This window comes from Misgurnus anguillicaudatus, chromosome 3, assembly GCF_027580225.2.
Source record: "Misgurnus anguillicaudatus chromosome 3, ASM2758022v2, whole genome shotgun sequence".
Taxonomy (NCBI): domain Eukaryota; kingdom Metazoa; phylum Chordata; class Actinopteri; order Cypriniformes; family Cobitidae; genus Misgurnus; species Misgurnus anguillicaudatus.
In genome coordinates, this window is record NC_073339.2 from 12,453,730 (window position 1) to 12,467,941 (window position 14,212).

Consider the following 14,212-nt stretch of genomic DNA (forward strand, 5'->3'; position numbering starts at 1 on the left):
TATGTCAGCAAAAACTGTTTGTTCAGTGGATGTGCATTGTGTTTATGATGTGAAAAGACTGAAACTATGGAGGTCAGGTGAAGGGCAGTAAGAAGATCAGAATGAAAACACACTGGTAGACCATATGGGTGTGTTTGTGTGTGTCATTGTGTTTGTGATGACATCAGTGGGGGAAGGGTTATGATTGGATAGTTTATCTGCTGACTGTCATCTTTGTCTGAAATGTTAGTGAGATTTAGATTAACTCTACTATTACGTAAACAGTCTAATAGAATGTGTCATACGGTTTAGGTATATTTCCAGATCATTTTTAGTTTTATATTTTCATTTTGTTACTGGTTATTGGTTATTCATTGGTTATTTGATTTGGTTTACATTTTTTGTTATCCATAAAATATAGATATAGATTTTTGGCTTTATTTGATAATCATGGATGGATGTAGTATCACTCAGACCCAGTTTTCAATTAACCATCAGTTACAGTTGTATATAATATATAAGAATGTACAATAATATTGTTGTTTTCAGCCTGCGGTGACCCTGACTGAGTGTGTGCTTCTGGTCTTTGCATGTTGCATGAAGCCTGTTGTTTTGCTTTGCAGCATCTGTCTTTGATGGCCCACTTGTGGGTTGAGGTAGAATGGGACAGAACACATCGGGCCCAGAGTCCCCGGAACCTCCAGAGGTGAGCTGCAGTACCACCCTAATGCTTTATATTAACCTTACATGACAACAAACTCAAAGTCTGATTTTTGGTTTGCATGTCTTAATGTAATGCAAAGATTGGGATTTTTTCCTGAGCAGAGCACCCATGAATACTTACTGTTAAAGGGACACTGAAATCAAGGACTTTGCTGTCGTACCATGACTGCAGCAGGCGCAATGTTATTACGCAGTGCCTGAAAAATAGTTCCCTGCTATTGAAAGTAACCAAGGGGAATATTTTCGGGTGGTACGGCAGCACTATCCTTGAATATTAAGCCGGAATGAGAGTATAGTTCCTCCTAGCCATATCGGCTTGAAAATCTCAACTTTTAATTTTCTGCCGGTCTTAGTACACGTTGTATCTAAGAGTCAAGTTTTAAATAGGAAAAATATAGAAACTCTTGGGTTATTTTTGAGCGAGATGCTAATGGTCTAATCGGATTCAATGGATTATGCTAAGCTATGCTAAAAATGGTAGCGCCAGACCCGGAGATTGGCTGAATGGATTCCAAAACGGTAAAAAAATCAAATGTTTAACTCTAGGGGAGCTGGAAAATTGGCCTATTTCCAAAAAAAAAACGGAGTGTACCTTTAAAAGATGGCGAGGAAGCATTTGTGACCCTGGCTGTGAAATCCAGGCTGAAGTCTTATAATCTAAGTATGAGTTTAATGCAGGGTTCACGCCAGATGCGGTTGAGACCCCAAGCGCGACTGATTTACATGTTAACTCAATGTAAAGACGTGATTAGACATCCTGTGGTGGAAACACGTGAGTTGAAAAATCTAAACTTTGCCGGATTTCCGTGCCGCGTTAAGCAATCAGGACCTTGCTGTAGTAGTGACGTGATTACAGGAAGCGAGCGGGGTCTCAGCGGAGTCGCAGAAGCCCCTCCCATGACGCGAATTTTCGCGTGAATGTCTCGAATTACTAGAATTTCATGCGCGAATGAAGCGTGTAAACTCAAATGTTCAAGCGTCCAACTATGCCCGAGTAGCGCGTTTTTGCCGCCTCTACCGCGGCTGGTGTGAATGCACCATAAGAGTATTAAAGTTTGAGTTCAGTCATTGATTTTACTTTAATGACCTTACTCAGTCAAATTTTTTATAGATTGTTCTTTACATTATGTATGATGATTGTGTAGTAAACAGTAAATCACACAAAATGACTTTAGCTGGGTTTACATTTCTTCAGCCCATCTGTTCATCCACCATTATTGTATTTTAGCCCATTTACTTCTGTTTTTCACTACTTCCCCATATATGGCGACTACTCATGTGTTTACATACTTAATCAGATAACTTTTTACTGGGTTCATATAATATTGCCATGATTGATGCTGTTTCATGTTTTATCCAGTAATACCAGATATTTAAGTTTTAACGTTTTACACTGTGCATTTGTAAGCCTTGGATTAAAATTTGTATTTGCAATGACAACCCAAGCATATTGTAAAATGCACGTTCTCTTAGTGGTGAATGTGTGCAATCCTACTAACCACACATTTTTTTTCATTATTACGCTTGAACTAGACTTCATATACAGATATTGCCTTCCCATACAGTAGTATCTTGCTGCACAACCACTTTCAAAAGCCCCGCCCCCTATCTGTTCCCTTGTCAATATCAGCAGCTGTTTGCTTCTTTGTCATTCATCCCAATCATGTCCTTCTGTCATCAATCATAATCCCCTTACAGACACAGAAAATTTCGTCTGGGGATTGTTTTATTTTGGTTTATGCACATTTCACACAGAAGGCACGCTTTCAATTTTACAAGACTTTTCTTGTATCAATGTGGTGTGTGAATTTTATATAAACACTAGTCTTTTTTCAGTAAAACCCTTATTTTGGAAGATTTTCTGCAGTTGATTTGCTTTAAGTGAACTATGTGACTTGATAAAAGCATCAATGTTAGGGTGTTTTGTTAGTTTTTGCTCTGGAGTCATAATTTGGAGGTGTCTCTACTGCAGATATACATAATTGCATGTTATTAAACCAAACACACCCATATATCTCAGTTCAAAGATTGCATTCGCTGTCTTATTTTTTCACTGACTCATCTGCATGGCTGCCTGACGTCCAGAAAATGTTTCTGTTAAGTTATCATAGGTTAAATGATGACAATGGACAGATAGTCCTGTAAAGTATATGTTTGACATCTAAGAGAGAGTTTAAATGCTGCACTACCCAAGACATCAGTAATGCATGTTTTGACAGTCACTGTGGTTTTACATATCTTTAACTGTCTGCAGATAAAATCATCAACTTCTGCATTTAAATATATGGGTGATTCTCACGAAAACTTGGTTTTAAAAATGTCAAGCATGAAAATGTAAAAATTCCTTAAATTTACTTTTTTTCCCACCAGACATTGAAAAACAAAATCTGGAGTAAATGGGAACATTAATTTAAAAACTTTTACTTATCATTTAACACTTTTTGTAACATAATTAAAAAAATTAGTCCTAAAAAATCTCATTACCGCAACAGTCAGAAAACATCAACACTGACATATTTTCAAAATGACATGACAAACCTGAAAGAACATAATTTGGAGATTCTGCACATGCATTTAAAATCAAAGTATTATGCTTCTATTAATTAAATTCACATTTAATAAGCATCTGTTGCGGTAATGATAATCAAAAGTCGTGTAAGCGTTCTGACAAGACAATATTTCAAATGAACTGTAAAAAAATGATCTTACCTGGTAGCCATCTTGAAGTAACTGGTCCATGTGCTTGGTCACTCAAAATCAAACTTTATTAAAATTCTGTATGTGTGCTTAAACTGTTCTCAAAAAGTGTTGCGGAGGATGAGAACACCAGGCATGGACACATCATTTTCCTAATTTTTCTTCATTATTATTATACATGAATATTCAGTAAATATTTTTTCTGTCATCTAAAGTAGTCTAGCAAAACATCCATTTATTTTCTTTCTTAATATTTTTGTGTTAATTTGATTAAATTACAACATAACGCATGTTCAAACACAGCCGGACACATTGCGGTAATGAGAATTTCAGCAGAAAATGAGATAAAATTGACAAATTATAAATTCTTATGTTGAAATCACACACTGTGCAAGGTAGAACACAGTATTGTGTTAATTCTGATGCTTTTTAATATTACTATATTACACATTTTATAGCTAAAATCATTAGTGACGTGGTGTTTCAATGGTTTCGTGAGAATCACCCATATATGCTGACAAAGTGTTTTGGATCAATGTTAGAAAGTTCTCTTTAAATTCACATTTTTGCATTTGGCAGACAGACACTTTATTTGTCTTCCTGTTCACCCGAGATCACACATAACAATAATATGTATACCTTGTAATGCACTGTAGTTACTTTGGATGAAGGTGTCGGGCAGGTGCATAAAACATTTTCCGTTCATGCATTCATGGGTATCAAATAGGGATGCATAACGAAAGTTTTTGTTTACATCATATATGTGTGTGAACTGTGGATAATAATTATGTATTTATAAATATGCACACATGCATGTATAATTTTAAGAAAAAACGATATATTAAGTATTTATATTTAATATAAATTATAGATAAATATACAAATGCATGCACATGTAAACATTTCTTAAATATATACATGCATGTGTGTGCATTTATCTATACAAAGTTATTATACACAGTTCACACACATATATGAGGTTAAAAAAAACTTTTATTCTGCTATAGATTAATCACTATTAATCGTTATGCATCCCCAGTATCAAACATCAAACTTATTTTTCTTCGCTACTGCAGTACTCTACCATGTGAGCTACAGGAACACAAACTAGACACAGATCGTGTTACACAATGCTGTGCTGAAATAAATGATGAAGTAATTGTTAAAGGGATAGTTCACCCAAAAATGAAAATTCTGTCATAATTTTCTCACTCTGATGTTGTTTCAAACCTGTATGAATTTCTCGTTCTTTTTTTTAGGAATGTTTGGAATCAAACCGATCATGATTCACGATTCACTTTCATAGTAGGAAAAAAGAATACTATGAAAGTGAATGGGGCTCATAAATGGCTTGGTTACAAACATTCCTTAAAATATTTTCCTTTGTGTTCATCAGAACAAAGAAATGTATACAGGTTTGTAACAACATGAAAGTGAGTAAATGATGATAGAAGTTTTATTTTTTGGGTATCCCTTTAAGAAGAGCGTTGTTTTGATTGGGTAATAAAAGGACAGGAAATGCAGAAATATATGGTGGTGCTGTGGTTAAGTTTATCATGATGAACAAGACATATCATTAATGTTTTTGCTCATATGTTTAACATCCAGTGCTGAGTGTCAGTTCAGTGCAAGCTTTTGATATGGACCTTCCTCATGTTTTTCAGCAGGACAGTTTTGGAAACATCAAGAGTTTAGTGGAGGATCAGCTGCAGACCAGCATGGTCAGTAAAAACATGTTTATCATGAGTAATTTATGTCGTTTCTGTCTCTTTCTTCACTCATTCTTTCTCTCTTTGTCTCTTTATTTTCTCTGTGTGTTGTCTCCTCAGGTGGTGGGAATAGTGATCGGCGCTGGGTTCGCCATCGTTCTCATCGCAGCACTCATATTTTTTGTCCTGCGCAGGATGCATCTCCGTAGTTAGTACTTTAAACTTAATTTGTGCAGTAAATGTTATATAAATTTTAATATAATTTTTTTTATAATGTAATATTTAAATATAAAATGTTAAAAAATATATTTTTTAGATTTTTCATGATTTCTTTTATTAATTAAATTATATATAAAAAAAAAAATACAAATATTGATGAATTCTCCTACATAAAGACTGTCTAATTTGAATTTTCTTTTTGCGGATCACTCAGAACTCGAGGCTCAGGAAGCTCCTAAGTATCGCTTTCGTAAAAGGGACAAGGTCTTGTTTTACGGGAGGAAGATTATGAGGAAAGTGTCCCAGTCCACTTCTTCACTGGTAGGCTCCGCCTCCTCATCCAGGCCACGCCTCAAAAAGAAACAAAAGATGCTGAACATCGCCAAAAAGTAAGTTTGTGTGACACTATTATTTGGTCCCTTTCATTGGCTTGGATTGTTTTAAAGGGACACTCCCCCTTTTTTGAAAATATGCTAATTTTCCAGCTCCCCTAGAGTTAAATATTTGATTTTTATCTTTTTGTAATTCATTCATCTGATCTCCGGGTCTGGCAGTACCACTTTTAGCATAGCTTAGCATAATTCATTGAATCTGATTAGACCATTAGCATTGCGCCTAAAAAATAACGTGTGTTCCGAAATTTTTCCTATTTAAATCTTGACTCTTCTGTAGTTACATCGTGTACTAAGACTGTAGTTACATCGTTTACTAGTACTGTAGTGCTTTTAAAAGTAACCAAGGGAACTATTTTCAGGCAGTGCGTAATATCGCCTCCTGCAGCCATGTTACGGCAGCAAAGTCCTTGATTATTATGCCAGAATGAGAGTATAGTTTCTAGCCATATCTGCCTAGAAAATCACAACTTTTATTTTTCCGTCGGTCTTGGTACACGATGTAACTACAGAAGAGTCAAGTTTTAAATAGGGAAAAATATCGAAACTCTTTGGTTATTTTTTTGGCGCGATGCTAGTGGTCTAGTCAGATTCAATGGATTATGCTAAGCTATGCTAAAAGTGGTAGCGCCAGACCCGGAAATCAACCGAATGGATTCCAAAATGGTAAGAATCAAATGTTTAACACTAGGGGAGCTGGAAGATGAGCATATTTTTTTTTAAAAAGTGGAGTGTCCCTTTAAATGTCTTTTTTGTCTTTTAGGATCTTGCGCTTTAAAAAAGAAGTGCCAACTCTACAGATGAAAGAACCTCCTCCCTCCGTTCTGGAGGCGGATCTTACAGAGTTTGATGTGGCCAATTCTCATCTGCCGTCAGAGGTGCTTTATATGCTCAAAAACGTCCGGTAAGCACTGATTGTTTGTGTGGTTATTGTGTGTATGATATGCATCAAATATGATAAAAAGTCATAATTCCTTATAGCAAGTGCGATACATATGTGTGGTTTTGGTCTCTTTCTCCTGCAGTGTGTTGGGTCACTTTGAGAAGCCCTTGTTTCTGGAGCTCTGTAAGCACATGGTGTTTCTCCAGTTCCAGCAAGGTGAATATGTCTTCAGACCCGGACAGCCTGATAGCAGCATATACGTGGTACAGGACGGCAAACTGGAGCTGTGTCTTACTGGACAGGTGTGTGTTGAAACTTTCGGATTGCGATGTGTATATGTACTTGTTTGTATACAGTGTGAAACACCTTTCTCTTTCGCTCTTGTTCTCTCTCAGGATGGGAAAGATGGAGTGGTTAAAGAGGTTTACCCTGGAGACAGCGTTCACAGTCTATTGAGCATCCTTGATGTCATCACAGTGAGTAATACTGTGTTCACGTTTCATAATTACAGTTGTTTCGAGATTAAAGCACATATTATGCATTTTTTATAGCAATAGTAAAAACTATAGTGCTTTTTCATTGTTTCAAAGCAGCTTTACTTGAAAATAGAAATAACAGAAACCAGGAAATGTAAAATACAATTATGTATAATGACATGTATTTATATGTAATTATGCATAAAATACTTAATTAGAAAATAAATACAATTTTTATGCTATTGCTGAATATTACAAAACACAGAAAGTGCGTCAACAATAATAACATATGGGAAGTTGTTCCTTATGAGGTTTCAGTGGTCACGTGGTACAAGTCATAGGTCCCAGTCTACAGCTGTAATTACAACCTCTATGAGGATCTGAATGCTTTACCCGTGAAATCGTGCGGTAATCACGCAACTTAATACCCCTTCATTTAAAAATTCATAAAATTTGATTTCATCAAGACTAACTTGTTGGACAAATCGTGTAAGTGTCGTAAACTTTTGTTAAACACAGAGCTTATTGTTTTACAATAATCCAAAAGTCAATAGGAAAAATGAATGTGCTTTTTGCGAGGGAACCAGCGTCCCGCTAACTTCCGGATTAAGTCCAATTTATAGTCGTGCGTAAGGTCTACGCCGTAGCTATGCCATAGGTTATCCGTTGCCTCTGCGTAGCATGACGTGCACCTCGCCAAATTTTTAACAGCGCATCAGTTCTGCGCGGACCGCAAGCGTTCTAATTGGTCCACTAGTACCACTTCTGTCAGGTAAAAACTGCATCATAGGTATTTCTGTTTGCGATGGTGAGAACAAAGATGAGCCAAGTTGAGGAGGGATTTAACTCAAACTGCAAAATTATAGTAGCCGCGGTAGAGGCGCGAATGAGGATTTTGGCGTGGTAGACGCGATTCCGCCTCATTCACGCGTCTAGTTCATGCGAATGGTGCTTTTTGTGCATTTTGCGCTTGACGCAAATTTGCGGCTGACGCCCAAGTTGAAAAATTTGAACTTTGGCGGATTTTCGTGCAGCGTTACCCAATCAGGAGCCTGCTTGCTGCTGTGGCGGCAGCCCCGCCCGGAGTCACCCATTCAACATGAAGGAACACTTGATATTGCCTGTTAGCAGTCAACCGGAGCTATACGACACAAGTTCTTATTTCTATAGAGACAGGAATAAAAAGGACCTTGCTTGGAAGAGTGTCAGTGAGAACACTGGGCAACCTGGTAAGTTGTAATACACATTTCATTTTTGAGTCACGTGCCATTTCTTTCCCCCCTATAGTGAGGTTACCAAATACAAACCGGTAACTCTCTCGATAAATGCACAATCAACATCAGTCATCTTGCAAACAGACAACCGCATATCACTTGCCCCTCACACAAGAAGCAGATTTTGCCTCTGACTACTCTGCTCTAAACGCGCGAATGCATTCAAACTGTTCAAGCGGCAAACTAGGCGCGGTAGACGCGATTTTGACTTGGTGTAAACGCATTAATAATCGCTGATTATTTACTTCCATCACTGCTGGCCATCTCAAAACATACTCAACAAGTTGCTGTTTCTCCTTTGTTTGTGGGTTAACTTACCAAGCAGCTTCTTCATTGACGGTCGCGCTGCTACTTTGGTAATACCCATGGATACTGCCTACCAGCGTTCTGATGTGTGTTTGCACATCGAAGTGGACGACGACGCAAAAGTATAAATGAAAACCGACTTCGTCGCGGCTACGCCATAGGACCTACGCACTACTATAATGAGCCCTTTAGCCTACAAAAATACCTCATCCTTTCGGAACTCTATTCTCTATTCATTTCAATGCAATCAGATAAAAAAAAAAATATATATATATATTATATTTTACTTTTTGTATTTCAGGGTCACCAGAGACCATACAAAACCGTCTCGGCTAGAGCAGCGGAGGTGTCCACAGTCCTTAGACTGCCTGTCGAGGCATTTCTGTCCATCTTTGAGAAATACCCAGAGAGCCTTGTGCGAGTGGTGCAGGTCTGTTTATACACAATACACAATCAAACAGTTTGTTTCATACTTACTAAAACATAACTAGTTGCCTTCATAAGCTTTATAGCCATGTTCCTGACATGAATTTCGGCATATTATTACGTGAAGTTTGTGTGCTAGGAAGCAAAAAAAGTATTAATTCAAAATTTTAAGACAACATTGCATGTATCATTCACATAGAGACAATCCCACAATGCTTTGCGACTACATAATCCAAGATATTGGACGAATTGAGAAAAATGTAATTTATACTAATTCGAGTTTTACACTGTAAGCTAAGCAAGCAACATCTAAACAATAAACTTCTGAAATCATGAGGGCACTACTGTTAGAATGCTCCCTAAGTAGGTAACTGCCTATGTAGTGAGTGAATCAGCTCATAAGGTTTTTCTATGTGTGAATGATGACACTGTTTGTGCTATCTGTAGATCATCATGGTACGTCTTCAGCGAGTAACTGTTCTGGCCCTTCACAACTATCTGGGACTCACCAATGAACTGTTTAGCCATGTGAGTATACAAACACATGCACACACACTTTTTACAGGCTGGGAGGTTATGTACAGGTCTTATTAAAAGGCACATACTATGCAAAATCCACTTTTATAAGGTTTTAGACATAAATGTGTGTTGGCAGTGTGTGAACACAACCACATTACAATGTAAAAAATCTTTTTGTAATCCACATTAAACCAAATCAGTCTCATTAGACATGCTGTTTTGATTCTCTTGTTAATGTGACATCACAAAAACAAAGCCCCGCCCATGTCCGCTGACTGACTGGTTAATTTTACCCAAAACCTTGCGGCTAAATAGATACTTGTCTCAGACTGTATTTACAGGAATCAGATCTATTTTTAACTTATAAGTGCTCACTGTCTGTTGGTGAGGGAGTGAGGAGCAGCAGCTCATTTGCATTTAAAGGTACAGACATTAAAACAGCGCTTTTTTGCTCCCACTCAAATAGGGGCATTTTGGACATGCTATAACAAATGATCTCACTTCACAGACACATCTTAGGCACACCTGAGATTTTTATTACATCTTGTAAAAATGGAAGTAACATACACATAAAACACACACAAACACAGCACTAAAATAGTTAGTACACCTATACGATGCTAAAATGATCTCTATCTTTTCTTTCTTCAGGACATGCAGCTTCGTCCCTCTCCTGTCTCTCCACATCTGACCCGCACAAGCCCCGTACGACACAGCAAACGTTTCGGCAGCCTCACCGTTCCCGACAAACATCGTGACGCTGCTCTCCAAAGCGTTACTGGTGAGGCACCACAATATCTGCTTGTTACACATACTGTGTATGGAAATGTTGAACTTCAGATTTGTTGAACACGTCTAACCATAACGGCTTATCCTTATTCTCTGCAGCTGGGGATCATGGGAAGGAAGGCGGCACCATCCCGACCCTCAGCAGGACCATATCCATGCCTGTAGACATTGCAGGTAGCTGTCTCGCAATGCAAATGCCTTCCTTGAGTTTCAGCCCAATAGGATCATATTGCCTTGAAATTGTTTGTTTTACGATACTGTCCGACTGAATGTACATTGTTTCATATACGTATGTATATCCGTTATAGGCATGCAGAAAAGTCTGCGGTCAGATTTTGACATGGCTTACGAGAGAGGCCGTATCTCTGTATCTGCTGAAGACGGAGCACCTGCGTTCACACGAGTGAGTTTATTTACACAATAATATTCACATGCAAACAGGCAAGTACTACATAATCCTACGTTAATTGACATTCAGTTGTTTATGGTTTGCTTTAATTATTTATGTAAATACAGCTTTTTGTTATCATTAGATATCATTATCGGGATTCAGCTTAACCTAACCACAAAAACGTTTTGTTATAGGAATAAAAAATGAATTCGGTGAAGTAACCTGATTTGCCAGTAAATCTGCTTTTTTGTGTGTTTCAGGAACAGCGTGAGAGGAAGGTCACAGTGGATGAGATTCCGTCTGGTGTGTATCTGTATCCCGAGGAGGAGTCAGGAATGGAGAACCTTTTTAGTCCATGTCCAGGACGACCAAATGCTACACTATTCGAGGAGGCCCAGAACGAGATCCTCAAACTCATGAAGATTGAAGTATGTTAAACTGATTTTGTGCCAGGAGATGGTCATCAACGGGCGATCACACACAAAAACGTGTAAACCCTTTAACAAAATAAACAAAAAGAGACAACATTCTGATATAATAAAGATATTATAGGCTTGGTTGGTAACATGTTATTTCATTTTTTTGATACTGTCAAGCAATTATTCTAGTTGTTTTAGATATGCTTAATAAAATCAAATCGTTTTAGTCAAATCACATTCCCTCCATTCTTTTATCATCGCTCCTTTCATTGTTTATCAGGACCCGCAGCTGTTAAACGGAAGGGTGACGTTTCATCACGCCAAAGCTGGATCTGTGTTAGCCAGACAGGGCGATCAGGTGCTCATGCGCCCTCATTTTCTTCATTCTTTCACCTCCTTCTTAGATTTGTGATCAAGTCAATAAATGTATTTATTGTTCTACAGGACGTAAGCCTGCATTTTGTCCTCTCCGGCTGCCTTCACGTATATCAAAAGATGATTGACAAGCAGGAGGCAGTATGTCTGTTTGTGACCCAGTCAGGAGAGATGGTGGGTCAGCTGGCCGTCCTCACGGGAGAGCCGCTCATCTTCACCATCAAAGCCGAAAGAGACTGCACCTATCTTAAGATTTCCAAATCTGACTTCTACGAGTGAGTGTTTTTAAACAATCTTGTAGCTGATCACACACAGCACTTTCTTTAAAGGTGCAATCATGGGCTTTTAAAAGGATCTCTTGACAGAAATGCAATATTATATACATAACTATATTATCAGCGGTGTATAAAGACATTACATAATGAACTGTATTGTTTTTATCTACATACATCCCCTTACATGGAAGTCGCAACCATGTTTCTACAGTAGCCGTTAACAGACAAATCCTTCTAAAGAGCGCATTCACACCAGACGCGGAAGAGGCGGCAATCGCGAGTGATCTACATTTAAGTCAATGCAAAGACGCGAATAGGGGTCCTACGGCGCGGTAAGCGCGAATGACACGGAACCCGCGGATGGCACGTTCTGCACAAATTGAGCGTTGAAAAATCGGAATCTAGCGTATTTTCACACCGTGTTAACCAATCAGGAGCTTGCTCTAGCAGTGAGGTGATTAAAGGGAGCAAGCGGAGGCAGAAAAACAAAACAACAATGGACGGACAATCACCATCATCGCTATATGAGACACTTCGTACTTTTACAGGAATTAGAAGGATCTTGTTTGGAAGAAAGTGAGTGAGGAGGTCGAACAATCTGGTAAGTTTACTCAATTTGAGCTATATAAGCCCCTCCCATGACACGAATTTACACGTGAATGTCTCGAATAACTAGAATATCACGCGCGAATGAAGCGAGTAAACTCAAAATGTTCAATTGTCCAACTACGCACGAATAACACATTTTTGCCGCCTCTTCCACGTCTGGTGTGAACGCACAGTTAGAGCAGATAAAGGACCAGTGTGCTGATTTTTAGCGCCATCGAGCGACCAGCGGCTCAGTCCACAGCTTGCCCCTCCCTTTTGAAATAATTCGTTACATTTTAATTGCATAGTGAAGCTACAGTAGCTGCCACAGGACAAACATGTCATCATCTGAGACAGCGTAGTGACAAAATGCGCTCTATAAAACAGTTTGATAGTGTAGGGCTGCTGTAGAAACATGGCGGCGTGAAATGGCTACTTTCATGTAAGGGGACCTACGATGTATGTAGATAAAATGGCTCATTCTAAGGTAATAAAAACAATACAGTTCATTATGTAAGGTCTTTATACACCACTGATAATATAGTTAGGTATATTATATTGCATTTCTGTCCTGAGATCTTTCTTAAAGTTACACAGTCCACCTTTAATATCATAAATTCATTGTGTTCTCTGCTGCCACCTTCAGGATCATGCGTGAGCAGCCAAGCGTGGTTCTCAGCGCGGCTCACACCGTGGCTATCCGCATGTCTGCATTTGTACGACAGATGGATTTTGCCATTGACTGGATGGCTGTTGAGGCGGGTCGGGCCCTGTACCGGTACCATGACTTTCAAATATTTTTCATTTGTGTTTTCTTGAATATTTGAACTTAAATACCGTACATGGTATTTTGGTCATTGTTAACTAGATAATTAAATATATGTTCAGTTCTGAATCTGTATATGTCTTTGAGAATTGTGTTCGTTGTTGTGGATTAAGTGGAATAAGTGACATAAAATTATTTGTAGGCAGGGCGATCAGTCCGACTGCACTTATATCGTTCTGAACGGACGACTGCGATCCGTCATTCGGAAAGCGAATGGGAAGAAGGAGCTAGTTGGGGAGTATGGTCGAGGAGATCTCATTGGAGTTGTAAGTCTAAAGATCTAAAAGGAATGTAATGAAGGCTTAATAATTGCAATAAATATAAACTGCTTTACAAATTTTTTTTTTACTTCAGGTGGAAGCTTTGACACGACAGCCCCGTGCCACTACAGTTCATGCGGTCAGAGACACCGAGCTGGTAAAGCTTCCAGAAGGAACACTTAACAATATCAAGAGAAGGTACCCGCAGGTGGTGACACGTTTGATCCACCTGCTGGGCCAGAAGATTCTGGGGAACCTTCAGCAGGCCCGTGGACCTTTCTCGGGTAAGTTTTACTTAAAAACTTAAAGGTGCAATGTGGGTTTTAGCGTCATCTAGCAAAGAAATTGAGAATGCAACCAGCCTCAATTTCAAAACGGGTAGAGAAGCTACGGTAGCTGCCATAGGACAAACATATAGAAAAGTTTGTCCGTTTAGGGCTACTGTAGGAAAATGATGGGGACTTCCATGTAAGGAGATCTCATACAGGTTTAGAACAACATATGGGTGATAAATGATGACAGAATTATCATTTTTGGGTGAACTATCCGTTTAAGGAAATAGTTAGATGCTAAGGTTAAATGCTACTAAATTTGTGTTTTAATCATACTTAAAGGCATAGTTTTCCCAAATATGAAAATTTACTCCCCCTTATGCCATTTCAGATGTCTATGTCAGATGTCTATGT

General features: G+C 38.5%; 1 protein-coding gene across 5 annotated transcripts in view; it reads left to right on the forward strand.

Annotated features, from left to right (window-relative positions):
• The window catches only part of pnpla6 (patatin-like phospholipase domain containing 6), a 31,568-nt gene that overhangs the window by 1,267 nt on the left and 16,089 nt on the right, over positions 1 to 14,212 (forward strand). For 3 of the 5 annotated variants that reach the window (XM_073861386.1, XM_073861379.1, XM_055204678.2), the window contains exons 2-19: positions 603 to 685; positions 5,064 to 5,120; positions 5,229 to 5,316; positions 5,542 to 5,716; positions 6,483 to 6,623; positions 6,745 to 6,904; positions 6,998 to 7,078; positions 8,960 to 9,088; positions 9,532 to 9,612; positions 10,255 to 10,384; positions 10,492 to 10,566; positions 10,701 to 10,795; positions 11,044 to 11,211; positions 11,483 to 11,560; positions 11,647 to 11,852; positions 13,087 to 13,218; positions 13,409 to 13,532; positions 13,621 to 13,810. In XM_073861386.1, coding sequence (XP_073717487.1) covers positions 641 to 685; positions 5,064 to 5,120; positions 5,229 to 5,316; positions 5,542 to 5,716; positions 6,483 to 6,623; positions 6,745 to 6,904; positions 6,998 to 7,078; positions 8,960 to 9,088; positions 9,532 to 9,612; positions 10,255 to 10,384; positions 10,492 to 10,566; positions 10,701 to 10,795; positions 11,044 to 11,211; positions 11,483 to 11,560; positions 11,647 to 11,852; positions 13,087 to 13,218; positions 13,409 to 13,532; positions 13,621 to 13,810 — 2,155 coding nt within the window. In that variant the 5' untranslated portion in view covers positions 603 to 640. The remainder of the gene's footprint in view (positions 1 to 602; positions 686 to 5,063; positions 5,121 to 5,228; positions 5,317 to 5,541; positions 5,717 to 6,482; positions 6,624 to 6,744; positions 6,905 to 6,997; positions 7,079 to 8,959; positions 9,089 to 9,531; positions 9,613 to 10,254; positions 10,385 to 10,491; positions 10,567 to 10,700; positions 10,796 to 11,043; positions 11,212 to 11,482; positions 11,561 to 11,646; positions 11,853 to 13,086; positions 13,219 to 13,408; positions 13,533 to 13,620; positions 13,811 to 14,212) is intronic. The other 2 variants (XM_073861391.1, XM_073861396.1) reach the window with 2 other exon arrangements.